Here is a 19,699-nt window from a genome sequence, read left to right as displayed (position 1 = left end):
ACACTGAGAGCAAAAGAGACATCTTAAACGCAGTGAAATCAGTCCCATTAACCAGGCATGAAGAAAACACAGCATACCCTGGGAAGTCAATAAAGAAGGCATCAAGATGGGCTCCTCTCTCCACCCCAACTATAAGGAAGTTTTCCAGTAGGAAACCTGGCAACACACCAAAACCTGAACAGACATGACAAGTCAACCTCTCAGCCCAAGAGGGTGCTATCTCCTGTCACTCTGAAACACTCTTTTAAAAGTATTCAAATCGGGATCCCTAGGCTGCACGCAGCACTGCCTCGGGTGCCATTGCCTCTGAGCCGGGACAAAGCAGCAGCTCCAAGAGACCCTGGGAATTCATGTGGGCTGCCTGAGGCTCTCCAGAAGGTAGGGCGTGATCCTTAAGAAAACACTCAAATGCTGGGGAGTGACCTCTTTTATTAGGTTCACCATCTTAACTGCAGAGAGACCATAGTGTTTGTCCATAGCCTGAAATACTCAAAGGCTGTGGTGTTGAAAAGAGGGCCAGCCTTCAGGTCTCTTTGTCACCATTAATCCTGGTCCCCACTGGTCTCTCCCTTTTGCATCAGAAAAGCTTTCTTTTTTTCTTTTTTTTTGAAGAGGAGGAGAAAACAGCTGTGCGGGATTTGAGAACGGGATTTTAATGGTCACTGAAGACACACAAAAGCTTTGCTGTGATGGTGAAGTGTTCTGGGGGCAATTGACTCCTTTGTCTGGGGCAGCAAAACAAGCTGGCTGCTCAAGGAGAAAAGAGATGCAACTGGACAGGGATGGAGGTCTCTTGAGGCCAGATCTTCAGCACATTTGCAAAGAGCTGTTTTCAGGCATCTCTTCATGACATTTCAGAATTGCTTTTTAGTGTTTGGCTCATTTTTACCTTGAGAAAGAAACAAATTAATCTGGAAGGTTGTTGGCATGGATTATTTTTGTAGGTCTATAGGTATTTCTCTCTGGAAGGAAAATAGAAACTGTGAGTGACAAAGATGAGTTTGTTAATATGGAGCAGGCCTTTCACACTGAGAAAAAAGAACCAGTGCTTTCTTTGGGGGAGGGGGGAGTGGGGGCTGGACTGAGAGGCATTTCTCAGTTCTTTGCTCACTTGAGAAATTGTAACAGATGTGGGTTATTGTGAGGCTTCACAAAATGTAACCTTGGGAAAAAAAGGTTTTGGAGTTGGGGAGCGGGCAATAGTTTTAAGGAGGAGCTGACATCCGTAACAGCAGGAGTCCATTTAGTTACTCTTTGCAGTAGGAACCAGGTCATTTTTGTCCAATCACAGAGGGGCTCTTTTTCTGACAGAGGAACTGTGATGGAACAGACCAAGCTGATATGATTCCTGGGGCTGTTGGAATCATTGTTGTCCATATGGGCACTGTCCCTTTAGGTGAATGGGTGTTACGAAAACAGTCTTTCCCACAATGGAAGTGGTTTGGGCTAGAGGAGCTCCAGACAGCCTTATTTACTTCTTCCAATCTTCATGACAGTTGACTTGTTAGAGTCATGAAGGGGTCAGCTCGCATTTACTGTCTGCTGTAGGCACTGGATGGAGAAGGCATTGGCACCCCACTCCAGTACTCTTGCCTGGAAAATCCCATGGATGGAGGAGCCTGGTAGGTCCATGGGGTCAGTAAGAGTCAGACACGACTGAGCGACTTCACTTTCACTTTTCACTTTCATGCATTGGAGAAGGAAATGGCAACCCACTCTAGTGTTCTTGCCTGGTGAATCCCAGAGGGATTCTCCCAGGGGGATTGCCTGGGGGAACCTGGTGGGCTGCCATCTATGGGGTCGCACAGAGTTGGACAGCAGCAGTAGGCACTGGAATAGTCAGGTGGGACCCAGGATAAAAAGCCATGAATTCTAGTACGTAATTCAACCCTACTTCTCATGGGAGATGAGCTGAAACAGAGTAATTATGGAAACCATTATCCAGTAGGGCCACATTTAGAGACGAAGTCTGGAATTACAGGCTCTGTCTGCCCCAGTTCAGTGCATCATATCCACTATAATGTCATTTGCCAAGAAAGGAAGAGTTTAGTTCACTTTTAATTTTTTTAAAAATATCATAAAATTAAATAAAAGATATGTGAATATTATAAAAGAAAATCCAAACAATATAAAAAAGTATTAAGATTTAGATTTTAGTGTAGACTTTCTTGATTGATATCTTTTCATTGTAAAAGTAATATTTAAAGTGGCGTATTTCAGCTTACTATGATTTTTTTAAGTCTCATTTCTGTTTTCTTTATGGAGTAAATAATGAAAATATTTTTATTACTGGTAATAGAGAAAAAGTACATAAGCAAATTGCACTTGTAGGATAGGATGAAAACCAATATTATCCCTTACACACATTCAAGGGCTATAATAACTAATTTTATCATGTGATATTTTGTTTTCTAGTTTTGAGCAGCTTAGGTATAAAAGAAAATGTGTTCATTCTAGTCAAACTCCCCATATGCCCCATAGAGAATCCTTGCAAAGTCTGGAATTGTGATTCAGTTGGTGCTTTTGTTCAATGATCTTTTTCCTCTTTAACTCAAAGCTCTTGATCTCATTGTAGGTGTATTTCACAGATTAGTTGTGGGACTTTGGCAAAATTATTTAATGTCTCTAAGTCTCTGCTTCTGTGAAATGACGTTAATCATAGCACCTTGCTCCTTTGGGTTGTTTCCAGGACCAAGTGAGATAATATATGTAAAGCTTATTGCACGGTTGCCATGCCCTTCTCCAGGGGATCTTCCCAACCCAAGGATCAAACCCGTTGTCTCCTACATCTTGTGCATTGGCAGCAGGGTTCTTTACCACTAGTGCCACATGAGAAACCCTGGTAGATCACAAGTAGTCAACAAATGTTAGCCATCAGAAAGCCTGTTTGATGATCCTGATGATGTTGTTTAAGTATTATACGAGGGAACCCACTTCAGTGTATTTAGTTTATATTCATATCCTAAAATAAGATACAAGATGTGTGTTGTTTAACAACACCAAAAAATATGATCAGAAGCATAGTTTATTAACTTCCTTGTAGTTTATTATTTCAGGAGATGTTTACTAGGATTTGCTCTTTGTAATGTATTGCCATTATTACAAATATGAAGCATGCTATTTTGCATAGCTCTTCTGTAAGACACTTGAGATCACCCTCCCCATAGCCAACAGTCAGTTCAGTTCAGTTGCTCAGTCATGTCTGACTCTTTGTGACCCCATGGACTCCAGCATTCCAGGCTTCCCTGTCCATAACCTACTCCTGGAGTTGCTCAAATTCATGACCTTCGAGTCGGTGATGCCATCCAACCATCGCATCCTCTGTAATCCCTTTCTCCTGCCTTCAATCTTTCCCAGCATCAAGGTCTTTTCCAATGAGTCAGTTCTTCGCATCAGGTGGCCAAAGTAATGGAATTTCAGCTTCAGCATCAGTCCTTCCAATGAATATTCAGGACTGATTGCCTTTAGGATTGACTGGTTGGATCTCCTTGCAGTCCAAGGGACTCTCAAGAGTCTTCTCCAACACCACAGTGCAAAAGCATCAATTCTTCGGAACTCAGTTTTCTTTATAGTCCAACTCTCACATCCATACATGACTACTGGAAAAACTAGCTTTGACCAGATGAAACTTTGTTGGTAAAGTAATGTCTCTGCTTTTTAATATGCTGTCTAGGTTGGTCATAGCTTTTCTTCCAAGGAACAAGCATTTTTAATTTCATGGCAGCAGTCACCATCTGCAGTGATTTTGCAGCCCAAGAAAATAAAGTTCCCACAGCCAACAGAGAGTGAGCATTTCAAAACACAGCTTCTGGTTGTATTCTTTGCCTTTCAATGGCTCTTTCAGGATAAAATCCAATCCTTCAGGGTAAAATCCAAAGGCCTGACACTCAAGGACTTTTTCAATCTATTTCTCTTCCCCCAAATTTTTCCTCCTCTTTCCTCCCATATGTCAGACATGAATCTTTACAAACTTCCCCTTTGCCTATCTGGGGAGCTCCTACTCATCCTTCGAGCCGTCTTGAGGATGTGGCCTCTGCTAGGAAGACTTCCAGAATGCCACCAGCCTGAATTAATAGCACCTTCCTATCTATTATTCCAATACCAATCCTATGTTCAGTGAATGATTTTCACCTTTATACTCCTGACAATCCCATGAAGTAGGGGATGTCATCAAGTGCTTGTGTTCAAAACTGTTGAGGACCACTGTGATCCCTGCCCTCAAGGAGCTCAAGGTCTAGGGAAAAAGGACCTGTAAATGCCCCTAACAGAGGGTGACAGGGATCATGGCAGATGAGTGTGCATAAGAAACCCAGAGATGGCACATGTTCTGTACTGAGGGGAATTGTATAGGAAAATGTGGGGTCAATGCCATCAGTCGACCTTCATCCCCAGCACTCATATCATCCTTCCTTGGGCTCTGTCCTCTCACTGACCAGATCATTTCCCCCTTTGGCTAGTCAGTTGCAGGGCTGGGACATATTATGACGGAGCACAGGAACGCTGTATTTTATGTCCAAATGGAACCTTCCAAAACGAGGAAGGACAAATTATATGTGAACCATGTCCAAGACCAGGAAGTCCTGGGACCGTGAAGACCCCAGAAGCTTGGAATGTGTCTGAATGTGGAGGTAAGAATCCTGTCTGTCCCTTCTTACTCCTCCAGTCTCTGAAATCATTGTTGAGACAGAAGGCATAAATAACATCTTAATGCAGAAAATGTGTACCACACCATGGAATTCCTACTGGTAGAAACTTTATTGAGCTCATCTTATTTGCTGAATAAATAAATGAAGACCTGATATAATACACTGGCAGAGAAAAAGTGTATATGTTGCAATTGCATGTTTCATCATTGTAAATAAATACCCTCTGAGACCTAAGTGATCAACCAATGTGGAGGGACTATCTGAAAGTGTCAAAAAATGGAGACAGTAGCTCTGATTATTTCAAGCTTTCATCTCAAAGTCATAGCTTATTGATTTTTTTTTAATTGGTGGATAATTACTTTGCAGTGTTGTGTTTGTTTCTGCCGTACAATAACGTGAATCAGCCATAAGTATACATATATCCCCTCCCCGTTGAACTTCCCTCCCACCTCCCACCCCATCCTACCCTTCTAAGTCATCACAGGGCACCAAGCTGAGCTCCCTGAGTTATATAGCAACTTCCCACGAGCTATTTTACATATGGTAATGTTTATGTTTCAATGCTACACTTTCAATTTGTCGTCCTCTCTCCTTGCCCTGCTGATTTTTTTAAAGTGTCCATCTGGTTATTTTGTTAAAACTCCGTGAAGAGTTTTTAATCATCTTCTGTAAAATATTAGCTCTGGAGCCACACTTACTTGGGTTCTGTGGGCTTTTTTCCTAGTTACTGGGAATGTCTTTATTAAACAGTAGAAGGGCTAGCTGTCCTGACACTCTGTGGGTTCAAATGGATGGTGTGATTTGATCTGGTGATTTTTAGGTGATGTCCAGGGCTGAGTGCACTGGGGCCCCAGCAGCCCTGCCTCTTTTTCTGGTGACCTCTGGAGCCAATTTTAGTTCCCACCTTAAGTACTCCAAACTCAGCTACAGGACCTTTTCTGATTTAAAAATCAGATCCTCAGATTGACTGTGTGACTCCTAGCCTCAACTTTGGCCTGTTATGAAATCCTAGAACCAATGGTAAGATTGATAAGGAGGTACTTTGGGGACATCTGTTCACACTTGTATGTGATCTCAATAATATACATATTTATAGTAAATCAGAACACTAGTAATAATAATTTATTATTATTATTACCTGTGTAATAATATTATATATTTATTTAATATATATAATTATATATATAACATATATATAATATAATATATATAATAATATAATTATTACCTGTGTAATAATACTTACCTGTGTCAGACATCATGAAGGCATTCGTGGATAGTTCAGTGAATTACTCATGTGGTTGTTGTATCACTACAAAAACTTTTTGAGGTTAAAGTGACTCATTCAAGGTCACACAGCCAAAGAGTAGAGGATTTAGAATCAGAACCCAGGTCTGACAGAATCCAGACTCATCCCTCAGGTATATTTGTTAAATACTATTATACCTATAACTTATGGTTAGAAAGGAAACTGTGAAAACTAATAGAGGAGAGAGGGTTAGGAATATAAGAGAACAGATTTCTTTTTATAGCATCTTGCTAATGACAAGCTAATTCCTAAGTAAATATATGCTTTTAGAAATCCTTTTGTTTATGGCTGTGATTATTGTCATAAACTAAAATAAATAAATAAGGTGTTTAAGGCTTCCCAGGTGGTGCAGTGGTAACGAATCCACCTGCCAGTGCAGGAGACTCAGGAGACCTGGGTTCAGTCCTTTGTTTGGGAAGTCCCCTGGAGAAGGAAATGGCAACCCACTCCAGTGTTCTTACCTAGAGAATCCCCATGGACAGAGGAACCTGGCAGGCTACAGTCTATGGGGCTGCAAAGAGTCGGACATGACTGAGTGACTGAGCACACACATACACACACACACACACACACACACACACACGTGTTTAAATAAATGGCTCTGGGTCCCTCTGTTACTGTGGATGGGATTGGCTGTATTTAGTAGACTAAATGAGGGAGGCCGGGACACTCCTCAGTGTAAGGAGATGTAACTTAGTAAATAAAATTGGTAAAAACCGGTAGACCCTTCCATAACCAAGAGTCTTTTTATCCCAGGGTGTTATCAGCTGGGTGACTGCAGGCAGAGAACCCTCTCTCTGGGGGCTCCAGCACTGCAGTGGCTGCCTGGGCCCATGTGGTCCTCAGCCTGCAGCATACTCAGGCCTCCTCCATACTTCAGAAGGGTCAACGCTTGTCTCCATCTTTGCCCTGTGGGTAAACATCAGGCACCCACATGCCACTTCGTTGGGGTCAGCCGGAGGGCAGGACAAGGCTTCTGCTTGCTGAGGTGGGAGCCAAGGTCAGCGCGGGCGGACAGGCCTGACCACATCTCTCTGATATCACTTGCAGAGAGGTGGGGCAGGAGCTCCCCGGGGGCCTTGCTCACCTAGGGTCCTTCCTCCCCCAGGTCTATGCCAACCTGGTGAATACTCTGCAGATGGCTTCACACCCTGCCAGCCCTGTGCCCGGGGCACATTCCAGCCTGAAGCCGGCCGCACTTCCTGCTTTCCCTGTGGAGGGGGCCTCCCCACCAAACACCCTGGAGCCACTTCCTTTCAGGACTGTGAAACCAGAGGTGAGGACTTGGCCGCTTGCCTTTTCCCCAAGTGGAATTTTCCTTTTGAGGACCAAGGAGTCTAGTACAGCTCCGATCAAGCCCAGCCCGAGGCGCCCTGTGTGGAACTCAGTGGCAGAGAGCTTAGATCCCCAGGGTGACTCATTCCTGCAGGATGGGCAGGGAGCACAGGAACTGCCCAGACATACGCCTCCTCGCCCTCCCACCGTGGCCCCTTTGGATGGGGCTGACTGCAGGGAGACCAGGGAGGAGCACGCAGGTTTAGTCCGCAGGCTCCCTCTGCTCCTTCCTTCCAGGCTTCCTCTAGCGCTTCACCCTTTCCCAGAGCTCCCTGCTCCAGAACAGACCCTGCCCCTTCTCTGGAACCTTACCCTCCTCCTGCCAGAGTTCAGCCTGGAGCCTGGGGTCAGCTCTGTGCCCCTCCATGCTCACAAGCTGCTGTGTGTGAAGACAGAGCTGTGAGCATTCATGTCTGATGGCACAGGCCCTAAACTCGGAAGATACACCCGTACCTCATTCCCTTTGTAATTTTCTGTGTCATGAGTCAGAAAGGTCCCACCCAAGCTGGCTGTTTAGAGAATTAAGTGTTGATTAGCCCCAGATTAGTAGGAAAGCAGTGCTTCATTTGGGCATAAACATTTCTTTCATGAACTGTGAAATTTCTTGTGTTGCATTTGATAAAAATAGTCTTTTGTTGTTGTTCTCTCCACCCTCCCCCACTCCTGCAGTTCAGTGTTCACCTGGACATTTCTACAACACCACTACTCACCGATGCATTCGTTGCCCAGCAGGAACGTACCAGCCAGAATTTGGAAAAAATCATTGTGTTTCCTGCCCAGGAAATACCATGACTGACTTTGATGGCTCCACAAACATAACCCAGTGTAAAAGTAGGTTTCTCTCTAAGGCTTTTCACGGTGGTGCTTAAGAGGGTGCCTGGGCCTACCTGGGGGTGGGGGTGGCAGTGGTCCTTGGTTCATTCGGGACCATGGAGCCACTCTTAGCCCTGCTCAGGGCTCTGCTGATCAGCGCTGGACCCTCAGATGCTCAGAGGGTGTTTATCCAGTCTACTTCTCCAGACAGGCAAGCTGTCCTGCTGTAATTTCCTGCTAAGGGCAAAATGTCAGGTCAGCCCTGTTCAGCAAGCACTGTTTGAGGATCTGTAATGTGTCAGGCACTGCAGGCAGAATAAGTCCTTGGTTCGGCAGCAGCACCTGCTGTGGGACTGCGGAGGAAGGAGCCACTCCCTCTGTCTGGTGCTGTGCTGTGCTTAGTCGCTCAGATGTATCCGACTTTTTGTGACCCCATAGACTGAAGCCCACCAGGCTCCTCTGTCCATGGGGGTTCTCTAGGTAAGAACACTGGAGTGGATTGCCATACTCTCCTGCAGGGGATCTTCCCAACCCAGGGACTGAATTCAGGTCTCCCACATTGCAATCGGATTCTTTACTGACTGAGCCACCAGGGGAACCCCTCTCTGTCTGGAGAGATGAGGACAGGCTTCAGGAGGGTAGAAGGTTTTGATGGCGAAACTTGGCGGAGAGCAGGAGAATGAGCCTCAGGTCCAGGAGAGCAGCTGGGAGGAAGCACAGACTCAGGAGAGTAAAAGGCTTTGTGGGAGGAAACCTCTGGACCTGATCGTGGAATGTGTTGCAGAGAGTCTGAGCAGACCAGAAAGGGAGGCCTTATTGACCAGAAAAGGAAGAAAAAGCACAGCCTAAAAGTTGAGAGTTATGTTTTATTCGGTGCACAAAACTGAGAACTTAAGCCTGGAATGCAGCCTCTCTGATAAGGAACTGCTCCAAAGAGGCAAGGGAGGAGCCAGGATACACAGCAGTAAAGAGAGACCAGGTCTTCGGAGCATCAAAAGAATACTGTTAATCAAGGAAAACCAGACATCTCAAGTTCAGGAATTTAACACTTTTCTGTGTATGGGAAGATGCAAGCGTCTGGGCTCACTGATATCATTCCTTTGATATGCTCCTCAGCTATCTGGGGCCAGTGCCCTCTGCTTTCTCATCCTGAGTCTCCTCGGGGTGCATCCTAGGGGTGCCTGCAGTGTCTCATGGCTTGATGGCCGCAACATCCTTTGTTTACGGCTAGGGCAGGCAGCATTGTTTCACTGTAGTCTTGACTGCCAGGCTAGAGAGTTTGGTTTGTATTCTGTAGGAATGGAGAGGTAAGTCATTCAATGACTTGTTGTGTGGTTTGTTTGATTGTTGTTTCTAACCACCATGTGAAATTCTCTAGTACAGGCCAGAAGACAATCTTAGCTGATTCAGTGTCATTAAGACTGCAATGGAGGGGAGCAGAAGACCTCCCCAAACTGGAAGAGTAGGGGATTGGAGGGGTGAATCATTGGAATTTATGACTGGAAGAGTATCTAGTTTTCTCTCTATCCCAACGAAGTCCTTTTAATAACATCCTTATAAGTGCTGTCGTCTCTTTTTGAACATTGTCCTTAGCAGGAAGCTTACTGCTGCTCATGATATCCTAGTCTGTTGGTAGATTAGACTTGGTCAGTTCACAGTGTGAGAAGATAAGAATCTTTCTCCCTACCAAGATGAATCTGTTTCCTTGTCCTCCCATCCCTGGTCCTCAATTGTTTCTTAGTTCCTCAGGCAGCCAGTCAGGCTCAGAGGTATCCAGGGCTCTGCCCTCCCCCTTTTCTCTTCCAGGAACAAAAGCCTATTTATTTATTTTTTTCTGTCGGGAATAATAAATCCAAGTTACAACTAGAAAGGCCAAAGGTAGTCCCTTCAAGATCTTCTTGAACACATTCACCTGATAGTTTTAAACAATAAGCTCCTTAAGGGCAAGAATATTTGTTGGATGAGTGGAGAGACAGTTAGTGAAGATGTGGCTGAGGTGGAGCGTGTGTGTGTGTGTGTGTGTGTGTGTGCCCACAAATGTGTATTCTCCTTGTCTTTGGTGCCAGAGGTGAATATATATCACGCCCCATACTGACTGATAGCTGAATGGAATTCTCTTCCCCCCTTGAAAAGAAAACATGGTCTTGACCAGAGAGAAAAGTGAGAGTATGGCTGTCAAGTCTTCCTCAGAGATGTCTAGGAAAGGGTAGAATACCCTCTGCTGAAGAGTCAGCTCTGTTTTCCCTATTTTGACAGACCTGCCAGTTCTGTACCACCCGTTCCCCCAGCGCTTGGACTTTGTAAACAGAACAATAAAAAATAAAGTTATTCTTTTGTTTCACAAACACCTGTCCCTGACCTTCAAGTTGAGGAGAAAATGATGCCCTGGGAACTCAGAGGGGTGGGCTCTGTGTGGAAAGTTAATGTACTTGGGCTCTGAGCGGGGGGGTTGGGGGGTTGGGTGGGTGGGGGCTGGTACAGACTTGTTCCCACAGTGGTGTCGCTTTCAGGCCCTGTTCCTCTATGGCAACAGAGATGCAGCTGTTCTCCCTAGCCAAGCGGGTGCTGGCCGTGACGTGATGATGGCTCTGTGGTACTTTCATGACTTGTGGCATTTCCTCTTCCAGACAGAAGATGTGGAGGGGAGCTGGGTGATTTCACCGGATACATCGAATCCCCAAACTACCCAGGCAATTACCCAGCCAACACAGAATGCACCTGGACCATCAATCCACCCCCTAAGCGCCGCATCTTGATTGTGGTCCCTGAGATCTTCCTGCCCATAGAGGATGACTGTGGAGACTACCTGGTGATGCGGAAAACTGGTACATCTCACCTCTCTGCTCTGCTCCCTTTCTGAGGCCAGCAGGGAAGCCTGATGGCACATTACCTGGCTTTATTATTAAAAAAAAAATTTTTTTTATTGATGTAGAGTTGATTTACAACATCATGTAAGTTTCAGGTGTACAAACAGTGATTCAGATTCTTTTCCCTTGTAGGTTATTACATAACATTAAGTATAGTTCCCTGTGCTGTACAATATGTTCTTGTTGGTTATGCCTGACTTTAAACGGGAGATGCAGGCCTAGAATGCCACCCTGTATTAGAACAGAGATGAGACATGAGTTTATAGAGTTTGCCAAGAAAACAAAATTTAGACAAAACCACAGGTTGAGACCTCCTGTTGAACCCTAAAGGAAGCAGTCCTGCAGGTCGGTCTCCCCTCTGTGCTCACTGGGAAACCTCTTTGGCAAGGACACAGTGTCAGTCAACCTCAGGGAGGGCTGACTTCAGGACTCCAGGCACAGGCCTCACCCTGGGAAACAACTCATGGCATGGGCACTGACCAAGACCAAGGGCCTGGTCCAGCCAGGAGGGACCCACCTCCTATCCTGACGCATGACCCGGTGTCCATAAAAGGATGCTGCCATCAACACAGCTTAGAGGCAGCAGAGTGAGGGGGCTCTGCAGCTCGACTTCCTGGGTCAGAAACCCAACACCACTTCTTATTAGTTCTATGATCTTGGAATACATTCTGGAACTTTCTGCCTCAGTGTGCTCATCTGTTAAAATGAGGATAATAATAGTTGCTACCTCATAGGGTTGTCATGAGGAATAAATCAGTTTATATTTGCAAAGCACTGAAAATAATAATGACACACCAGGCCACCACATAGTGTTTGCCTTTCTTATTAGTGGTTACAGTGCCTGAAGTCAGGTGTGAGTCTGAATCCTGATTTTTCCACATACTGGCTGTGTGACCCTGTGTAATCCATATACTTAATCTCTCTATAAGTGAGGGAACCACTGCACCAACTTCCTCTTGTTTGGGGGAGGGCAGGGTTAAGTGAGATAAAGTCCATAAAGTGCAGAGCACACTGCCTGGTTCTAGGAAGCATGCAGCCAATGGTGGTGATTATCACTAGGTTACAGCAGGTTGGCTCTAGAATGTGAGGGCCCTAACTCAGCTCCTGCATGACTGCTGCAGCTTGAGCTGCTGCTGTTTGCCAGCCAGGGGCCTTGCAGTGAGCTGTCCCTGGGGCCCACCGTCACCAACTGCATCCACTAGATATCCAGTACTAGATTTCCAGTCCCTTCTGAGGACTCCACTGGTCCTGAAGAACCCTTGCACATGACTTGTTCTGTGGTGTGAGTATCTGAAAAGATGAGTGTCCATTGTCTGCAAGCTCAGTGGTGACTTGAACCCCATCCCCTCCAACTTCCTTTGGCAGCTTCATCCAATTCTGTGACAACGTATGAAACCTGCCAGACCTATGAACGCCCCATCGCCTTCACCTCCAGATCCAAGAGGCTGTGGATTCAGTTTAAATCCAATGAGGGGAACAGCGCCAGAGGGTTCCAGGTTCCATATGTGACATACGATGGTGAGCACTGTGAAGCTCAGGCTGCAACATGTGTAAGGAGCAGCTCTGGTCTGAACAGAACCCACTCTGGGCCAGCTGGTGGAGTGCTGACAAGCACACGTGCTCAGCAATGCAGGCAGGTTATGGAGAAAGGACATTGCTGACTCACAAGTGCCAGTTTCTAAGCAGGCATTTGGGGACACTAACTACAGGCATGAAAAGATGTTTGAGAAAGTAAATAAAAGTGAACATAGCTTGATGGGGTGGAATGTGGGCATTGGAGTTAGGCAGGTTGGGTATTATCTCTTTTGTGACTTTCTGATGCTACCAACTCTAGGCTTCATTTTCTTAATATGTAGATGGAGATAGATAATCATTAGACTTAATGTGAGAGTTCAGTGAGATAATCCATAAAGAACTTGGTTTGGTGCCTGGCACATAGTAAATGCTCAGCAAATATTAACTTATTATGATTGTGGCTTTTCTTATATGGAATCCTGAAAGTGAAAGTGAAAGTGAAGTCGTGTCTGACTCTCCACGACTCCATGGACTGCAGCCTACCAGGCTCCTCTGCCCACGGGATTTTCCAGGCAAGAGTACTGGAGTGGGCTGCCATTTCCTTCTCCAATATATGGAATCCTAAGGATGGGGGAAAAGACCTGAGTTCTGGTCTTATCTCTACCACTAACTTGCTGTTTAACTTTGGGCAAGTTACATGACCTCTGGTTTTACTTTCTTCTTGTTAAATGAAGGGGTGGCCGATGTGAGCCCTGCGACCCTACCTAGTTCTGAGACTTGGGTGACAAACATTTACTAGGAACACAAAATGAACTAGATTCTGTCCTGGAGGGACTCATAACCTAGTGGGGGAAGAGTCATCTATTCATCATGAACTTATTCGTTCATCCATGCAGCAAATATTTAATGAGCATCTACTATGCCAGGTATTGAATGAAGTGCTGGAGACAATGTGGTTAGTGACAGTCATAAAATGTATATGGTATCATAGATGCTACAACAGGGGATGTACAAGGTTCTGTGTGTGGCCAGAGAAGGGGCTGCAGTTCACTTTGCATGGGTTTTTGGAGAGAATAAAGCAAAGTCTCAAGAGGTTACAGTCAAAAGAATGTATAAGTTTTCTTGTAAGTGGCAGGAAGAACATTCAGGAAAAGGAAATGACATAGGTGAAATAATGGAGTACTTGGCATGTTGGGGACTGATGATTTGGCCAATTGGTAGGGTGTATGGGGCGCAGCAGTGAGAGATGAGAGTAGTAGGGGGCAGACTTAGGCTATGACGCGACTCAAGTGCCAAGCTCAGAAGGGTAGACCTAATCTTATAGGGAGCCACTGAAGGTGTTCAGGCAAAGTACGAAAAGGTGGTGTTTTGGAAAAAGAGTATTCTATGGAATTCCTAAGAACACCTCACAAAGTTTATTTCTAGCATGTGATAAAATCATCATCCTGGTGCCTGAAACATGTCAGACACCAAGACAAGGGATCTCAGCATCAGACTCCTAGGTGGACACACGTGGCTACCACGTGGCTCTGCCAGGAGACAGAATACCTCCTCTCCCCACAGGCAGCCAGCCCACAACCGCCCCCATCTGGGATGAGGAAGGCATCCCAAAACCACGGAGAAGCCAAAACAAATGTCACCAGAGCTCACACACTTTAGTTCAGGCTGTTCTCAACTCTGTGACACATGAAAACATCTTGCTTTTTTAATTAAAAAAATTCAAATAAAGAGTTGTCGCTTGAACTGGAGAAAATTACATATAACTCTGGTTAGGCTCATGAGAATGGATCTGGCATGTCACAGCAGAAAATAGTTGAAAAATGCTGCTTTGGCCTTGTAGAAGCCTCTTAGGTCCTCACCAGAGCCTATTTAATATTTTTTCTCAACATATATTTCAGACAAATCTGATATCTGGTTCTAAACCCAGAAGAACAGCAGTTGCATTGAGAAGGGGCAGCCGAGGCTGCTACAGACTAGCCCATGGCCCGGAGAAGCAGGAGGGCCACAACTGTGCTAACGTGTGCCGAACTTAGGAGGAGCAGTGCCAAGTGCCCTTGACCCGGCACATTCCTCCCAGACGCCCAGGCAGTAGATGCAACTGCATCTCTTTTCTGATTTATAGATGAGGCCGCTCTGGCTTAGAGATTTAAGTAAGCGCCCGAGGACACAGGAGGACAAAGTTGCAGGGCCTTTGCGGCTCCTGAGTTCTTTCCTACAACACTTGGAGTGCTTTTCCATGACAACTGGAGCAAGTGAGGAGACAGTCATTCTTAAAAGCAGAGGAAAGATTTTAAAAAAAACAAACAAAGATGGTGCTTTTGAGGACTTCCCTAATGGTCCAATGGTTAAGGCTCCATGCTCCCAACCTAGGACTCCCAGGTTCAATCCCTGATCAGAGAGCTAGATCCCACATGCTGCAACTCAGACCTGGTGGAGCCAAATAAATAAGAATTTTTAAAAAGACGGTGGCCTGGAAGCATTTGGGATAGTGGCAGACAGCTCTCCACGATAGTGACAGGCATTCCTAATGGTAAACTCCTCATCAGAAGGGGGCTAATTCTCTGAGGTAGAAACTCTGCAGCAGAGGAATTCAAGATTAAAAGAAAAATGTACTCTTATTCATATTTTATAGATTTTGTATTCACTAAAATTAAAGGATAAGAAGAAAGAGACCAAATGAACAGAGGACCTGAGAATTGTACAAACATGTATTCAATTAGTAATTATGAGTATTATCCTATGAATTTCCATTTCCCATCACTTGACTAGGGGAAACTTTTTTGAGAACTCCTCCCACACAGTTCCAGTGATGTTCTTATGATTTGTTTGGTTTTGTTGCACATGATATGCATACAAAGAGGCACTTTTTTTCTGCCTGGAATTTTAAAGAGATTGTGTCTTGCATATGCTTGATTTGAATTATGACTGTAGGAAATAGGCTAGACTTCGAAACGCTACTGCATCAAGGAGGATGATGACTGAGAATTGAGCTTTTGGATTTAGCGACGTGAAGGTCACTGGGGACCCCAACAAGCAGTTGTGGGGGAGTTGTGGGGGCCACTGTTGACAGTAATGGGTTTGAGAGAGAAAGAAAAGAGTAGAATTGGAGGCAGTGATTGCTGACAATTCTTTCAAGGAGTTTTGCTACGAAGGGGAGGAAAGACATGGGATGGAAGCTGGAGGGAGAAAGGAGGTCAAGAGAAGGTTTTTAAAAAAGCAAAAAACTAGAGACACAACAGCATGTTTGTTATGCTGATGTGAAAGACTAGCAGAGAGAGAAAAGTCATAACATAGGAAAGGAAGGGCAGAATGACGGAAATAACGCCCTTGATTTGGTAAGAGAAGAGGGAGCTGGTGAGCAAAGTGGAGGGAGGAGCCTTGGCTGGATGCTCTGAGGTTTCATCTGAGGGAAAAGGAACAGGAGAGGGTGTACAGGTGCTGGTGGGTGACAGGATGTGGGGGAGAGTCTGTGGGAGTCTCTGATTGGCTTCTTAGTATCAGAGGGGTCATTGTTCTCACGGCAGCTGTGTTACCCACCAGGGTTCTTGGCCTTCCCCAATCATTCCTAGAGGCCAGACAAGAAATTCAGGCAAGGCTTTCCTGGGGCCCTGCTGCAGTGGCCCTGGGAGGGAGCACAAACAGTTTCCCTTGATTGCTTGCTCACTGCTCCCTGCTCCCCGAGAGGGTGCAAGCTTGTTCCTTATATGGGGTAAGGGTAGGGATGTGTCCAGGGGTCAGGCTGGAGGGGTGGCTTAGGTGTTTTGCCCACCCCTTTAGTGGTGGTGTATGCAGGCGGCATGAGCAGTACCCTGCTTTTGCTCCAGGCTCTTCAAAAGTGGCGGTTGGGTTTTTCGGTCTCCTTGTATCTTTGGGGTCCAGAGTTTGCCCCAACTGAATATGCATGCCGTTATTTTTTGTCCCATTCAGTTTCTTTGTATTTTGTTCCAGGAGTGGTGTGTCTAGGTGCAAGGATCGCAGCACTGCTGCACAGGGTCCCAGGTCCCAACCTGTCTCAGTTGCAGAAAGGGCATTTCTCAGAACATTATTTGAACAAGTAAAGAAAAGAGTGAGCTTGGAAATAACTAAACCATAGCAATGAAAAATATGTCCTTTTTTCAAACAGAGGACTACCAGGAGCTCATTGAAGACATAGTTCGAGATGGCAGGCTTTATGCTTCTGAGAACCATCAGGAAATACTTAAGGTGAGTGTGTACCTAGGTGGGCATGGCAGTCACCCATGCCTCAGAGGAACGTTTCCTCTCCCACCACGTTGCTGCCTTTCAGACGCTGAGCCTGCTCTGGGCTGAGGGCAGTTTTGTATCTTCACCAGACTTAGTTTCTTTAAAAAACAACAACAGCAACAACAACAACAACAACAGAGAATTGTTTTTAGCGTTGTAGAGTGTTTGTTGTGTTGTTTAGTCGCTAAGTCGTGTCTGAATCTTTTTCGACCCCATGGACTGTAGCCCCACCAGTCTCCTCTGTCCGTGGCATTTTCCAGGCAAGAATACTGGGTTGGGTTGCCATTTCCTTTTCCAGGGGAGCTTCCCAACCCAGGGATGGAACCCACGTCTCCTGCATTGGCAGGTGGGTTCTTCACCGCTGAGCCACCAGGGAAGCTGTTTTTAGTGTTGTCAAGTAAAGTTGTATTTTTTAATCTAGAAATGTGAGGAAGAGCAGTGGGAAACTTGTTTACCATAAATCCAAGCCAGCAGCAAATCATGTTTTCATGTTTATTCTCCAAATAGTTAAAGAGTCTTAGCTCCTTGTTCATCCTTCAAGCCTGAAGTTCACCAACTTTCAGATATTTATAAGTATAAATAAACACTTGCCACATCACTAACCCTATAAACATTCCCCAAATTCCAAAGTTATCATGTGGTTTAGAAAAACAATTTTTTATGTATTAAGTTTTCTGTTATAAAACTAATAAGTGCTTTTTAAAGATCCTTGGGGGAAAAAAAACTGGAGCAAAGGATAAAAATCAGAGGAAACAATTTTCACAAAGTATTTTTCAGCTGATCAACTTACTGTCTCACAGTGGGACATGATAGTTCCATTGGCAAAATGTCATCATGTTTAAATATTTTGGCCCAGTAACAAAAATTCTGTTCTTTTTAGGATAAGAAACTGATCAAGGCTCTGTTTGATGTCCTGGCCCACCCCCAGAACTATTTCAAGTACACTGCCCAGGAGTCCCGGGAAATGTTTCCACGATCCTTCATCCGATTACTCCGTTCCAAAGTGTCCAGGTTTTTGAGGCCTTACAAATAAGTCTGCCCACGTGCCACTTGACACAGTGTTCGGCCTGTGGGCTGGCAGGACACAGCCATATGCTTCTGCAGCCAGCATAGACGGATAATGCTGCCTCTAGTAGCAGTGACTGGTTAGAGTTCAATTTTTATAGATAATACAGATATTTTGGTAAATTGAACTTGGTTTTTCTTTCCCAGCATTATAGATGTGGACAGAGAATGGGTTTGAGTCTTACCTGCTTCTCATTGGTGTGGGCAGCTGTCTTGGATACATCAAGGGCTGGCTGAGCTGAATTTCAGTCAGCTTAGGTGAGACTCATCTGTCCTTCTCGGTCCTCCTTGAGGGGGCTGCCTCGTCTGAAACCTCAGCTTCTTCCAGCATAGCCCTCCCTAAGGGAGCCCTCTGTACTCAGGTGTTGGCTCTGACCAGGCAGACCAGGAAAGGGGGAAGGAAGGGAAGGGGAGCCCTCCAGACCCCGCTCACCTCCCCCCTACCCAAGACATGGAAGGACCCGGTTTTCTCTACAGCCTTCTCCAGTCTGTGTGACTTGAATTTGATCCCAGAAGTTTGGATTCCAAGCAGTGATCACCAAAAAATACTTAAAGCAGAAAGAATTAGAAATAAAAAGGTAGAAACTCAGCGCTTCCACAGACATGTGGACCTGTCGACCTTCCATGTTGCCAGTTTCTATCTCGTAGCAAATGTACTGTGCTTCTCTTACAACTGCAGCTGTGTCTTCAGGGCACTGCTCTTCTGGGCACCAAGGTAGGGCCTGGACAGTTCAGATCCAACGTGATCTCCTGATGGATGTGACTCCATCCATCATGAAAAGGAGATTCACACACCCTGAGTCAGTACCGCCAAGGGTCCTCCTTCCTCCTGGGCTTCCCACCACGGGGCGGTGGAGGTCCAGGTGGGAGGTGGTGTGGCCCAGCCTGTCACGTTTGCCTTCCTTCCCCCGCTCCAAGCTCAGAGACCGACTGGTCTCCGAGGGCATGAGCTGCACGGCTCAGGGTGGCCTCACACCCTTAATGGTCACACCACCGCCAGAAGCAGTTACACTAATCCCAGCCTCTGAGTACCACAGAATCATCTCACTTTCAGTCAACATGATGGGACCTCACAATCATTTTCTCCCACAGGAATCTGATTTTTCAATACTATTGAATTTTTAAAAACCAAAATCCACAGGCAAAAATCTTATTACAGTGAATAAAAAAATTCTATCAAACAAGCTGCCGTTTCCCTAATGAAAGGGTTGCCTACAGGCAACCATAGTGTTTTATTTCAGTAACAAACTAACTCCACACACAATCAGTTCTCTACACCACAGTATCAAAAAAATGATCAACAAATATTTCTGAAGAAAATGAAGGTTATTTCATTATTGGATTAACTGTTTACCTCAGTGATTTTTTTTAACCTATAAGCAATATTGATTTTTTTAAAGCCCTTAATCAAAGTTTTTTAATTTATCTGAATGGTCCTAAATACCCTTTTCTAAGTCTCTCATGAAAAACTTGAACATCTTCATTTTTAAAGGTATCATTAATACAAGTCCTTGGAATTTATAATGCCGGAACTTGGCCTCCATTTCTGACTATAAGATGAAAATTCAGATGTAATATAACATGAGTTAGTGACCTGACCGATGGGGTGAGCTGAACTGCACCATTCTGTCCAAGCATGTTAATAACTATATGCTCAGGACTGTCTGGTTCTGTACTGCTGATTTCATAAGAAGGCAGCTGATGGCAGTACCTGCGGGTTGAAAAGAGGCTGCATGAACCTGGTCTCTGTGAAACATCCTCCAGGAGCTGGGCCATGCATGAGCCACTGAGGCCCTCATGCAACTTCCTGTCTATACCCGTCAACCATTCTAAGAGACCCTGTGGTCCTGTTGGAAGGCTGGTGGGCGGGGGCTACTCATACTATCTGCTAAATCAATAAATAGTTA

At 45.2% G+C, this 19,699-nt stretch overlaps 1 protein-coding gene across 5 annotated transcripts in view; it reads left to right on the top strand.

The window, feature by feature from the left end:
* The window catches only part of SCUBE2 (signal peptide, CUB domain and EGF like domain containing 2), a 67,339-nt gene extending 49,419 nt beyond the window's left edge, over window positions 1–17,920 (top strand). For 4 of the 5 annotated variants that reach the window (XM_065944010.1, XM_065944009.1, XM_065944012.1 and 1 more), the window contains 7 exons: window positions 4,458–4,628; window positions 7,064–7,231; window positions 7,960–8,121; window positions 10,731–10,928; window positions 12,336–12,488; window positions 16,609–16,688; window positions 17,608–17,920. In XM_065944010.1, the coding sequence (XP_065800082.1) occupies window positions 4,458–4,628; window positions 7,064–7,231; window positions 7,960–8,121; window positions 10,731–10,928; window positions 12,336–12,488; window positions 16,609–16,688; window positions 17,608–17,760 (1,085 nt within the window). In that variant the 3' untranslated portion in view covers window positions 17,761–17,920. The remainder of the gene's footprint in view (window positions 1–4,457; window positions 4,629–7,063; window positions 7,232–7,959; window positions 8,122–10,730; window positions 10,929–12,335; window positions 12,489–16,608; window positions 16,689–17,607) is intronic. The other variant, XM_065944011.1, reaches the window with a different exon arrangement.
* Window positions 17,921–19,699: the final 1,779 nt, after the last annotated feature.

Source organism: Muntiacus reevesi, chromosome 9, assembly GCF_963930625.1.
Source record: "Muntiacus reevesi chromosome 9, mMunRee1.1, whole genome shotgun sequence".
Lineage (NCBI taxonomy): Eukaryota > Metazoa > Chordata > Mammalia > Artiodactyla > Cervidae > Muntiacus > Muntiacus reevesi.
Note: the sequence above shows the minus strand (reverse complement) of the source record. Positions and strands in the feature narration are given on the sequence as shown.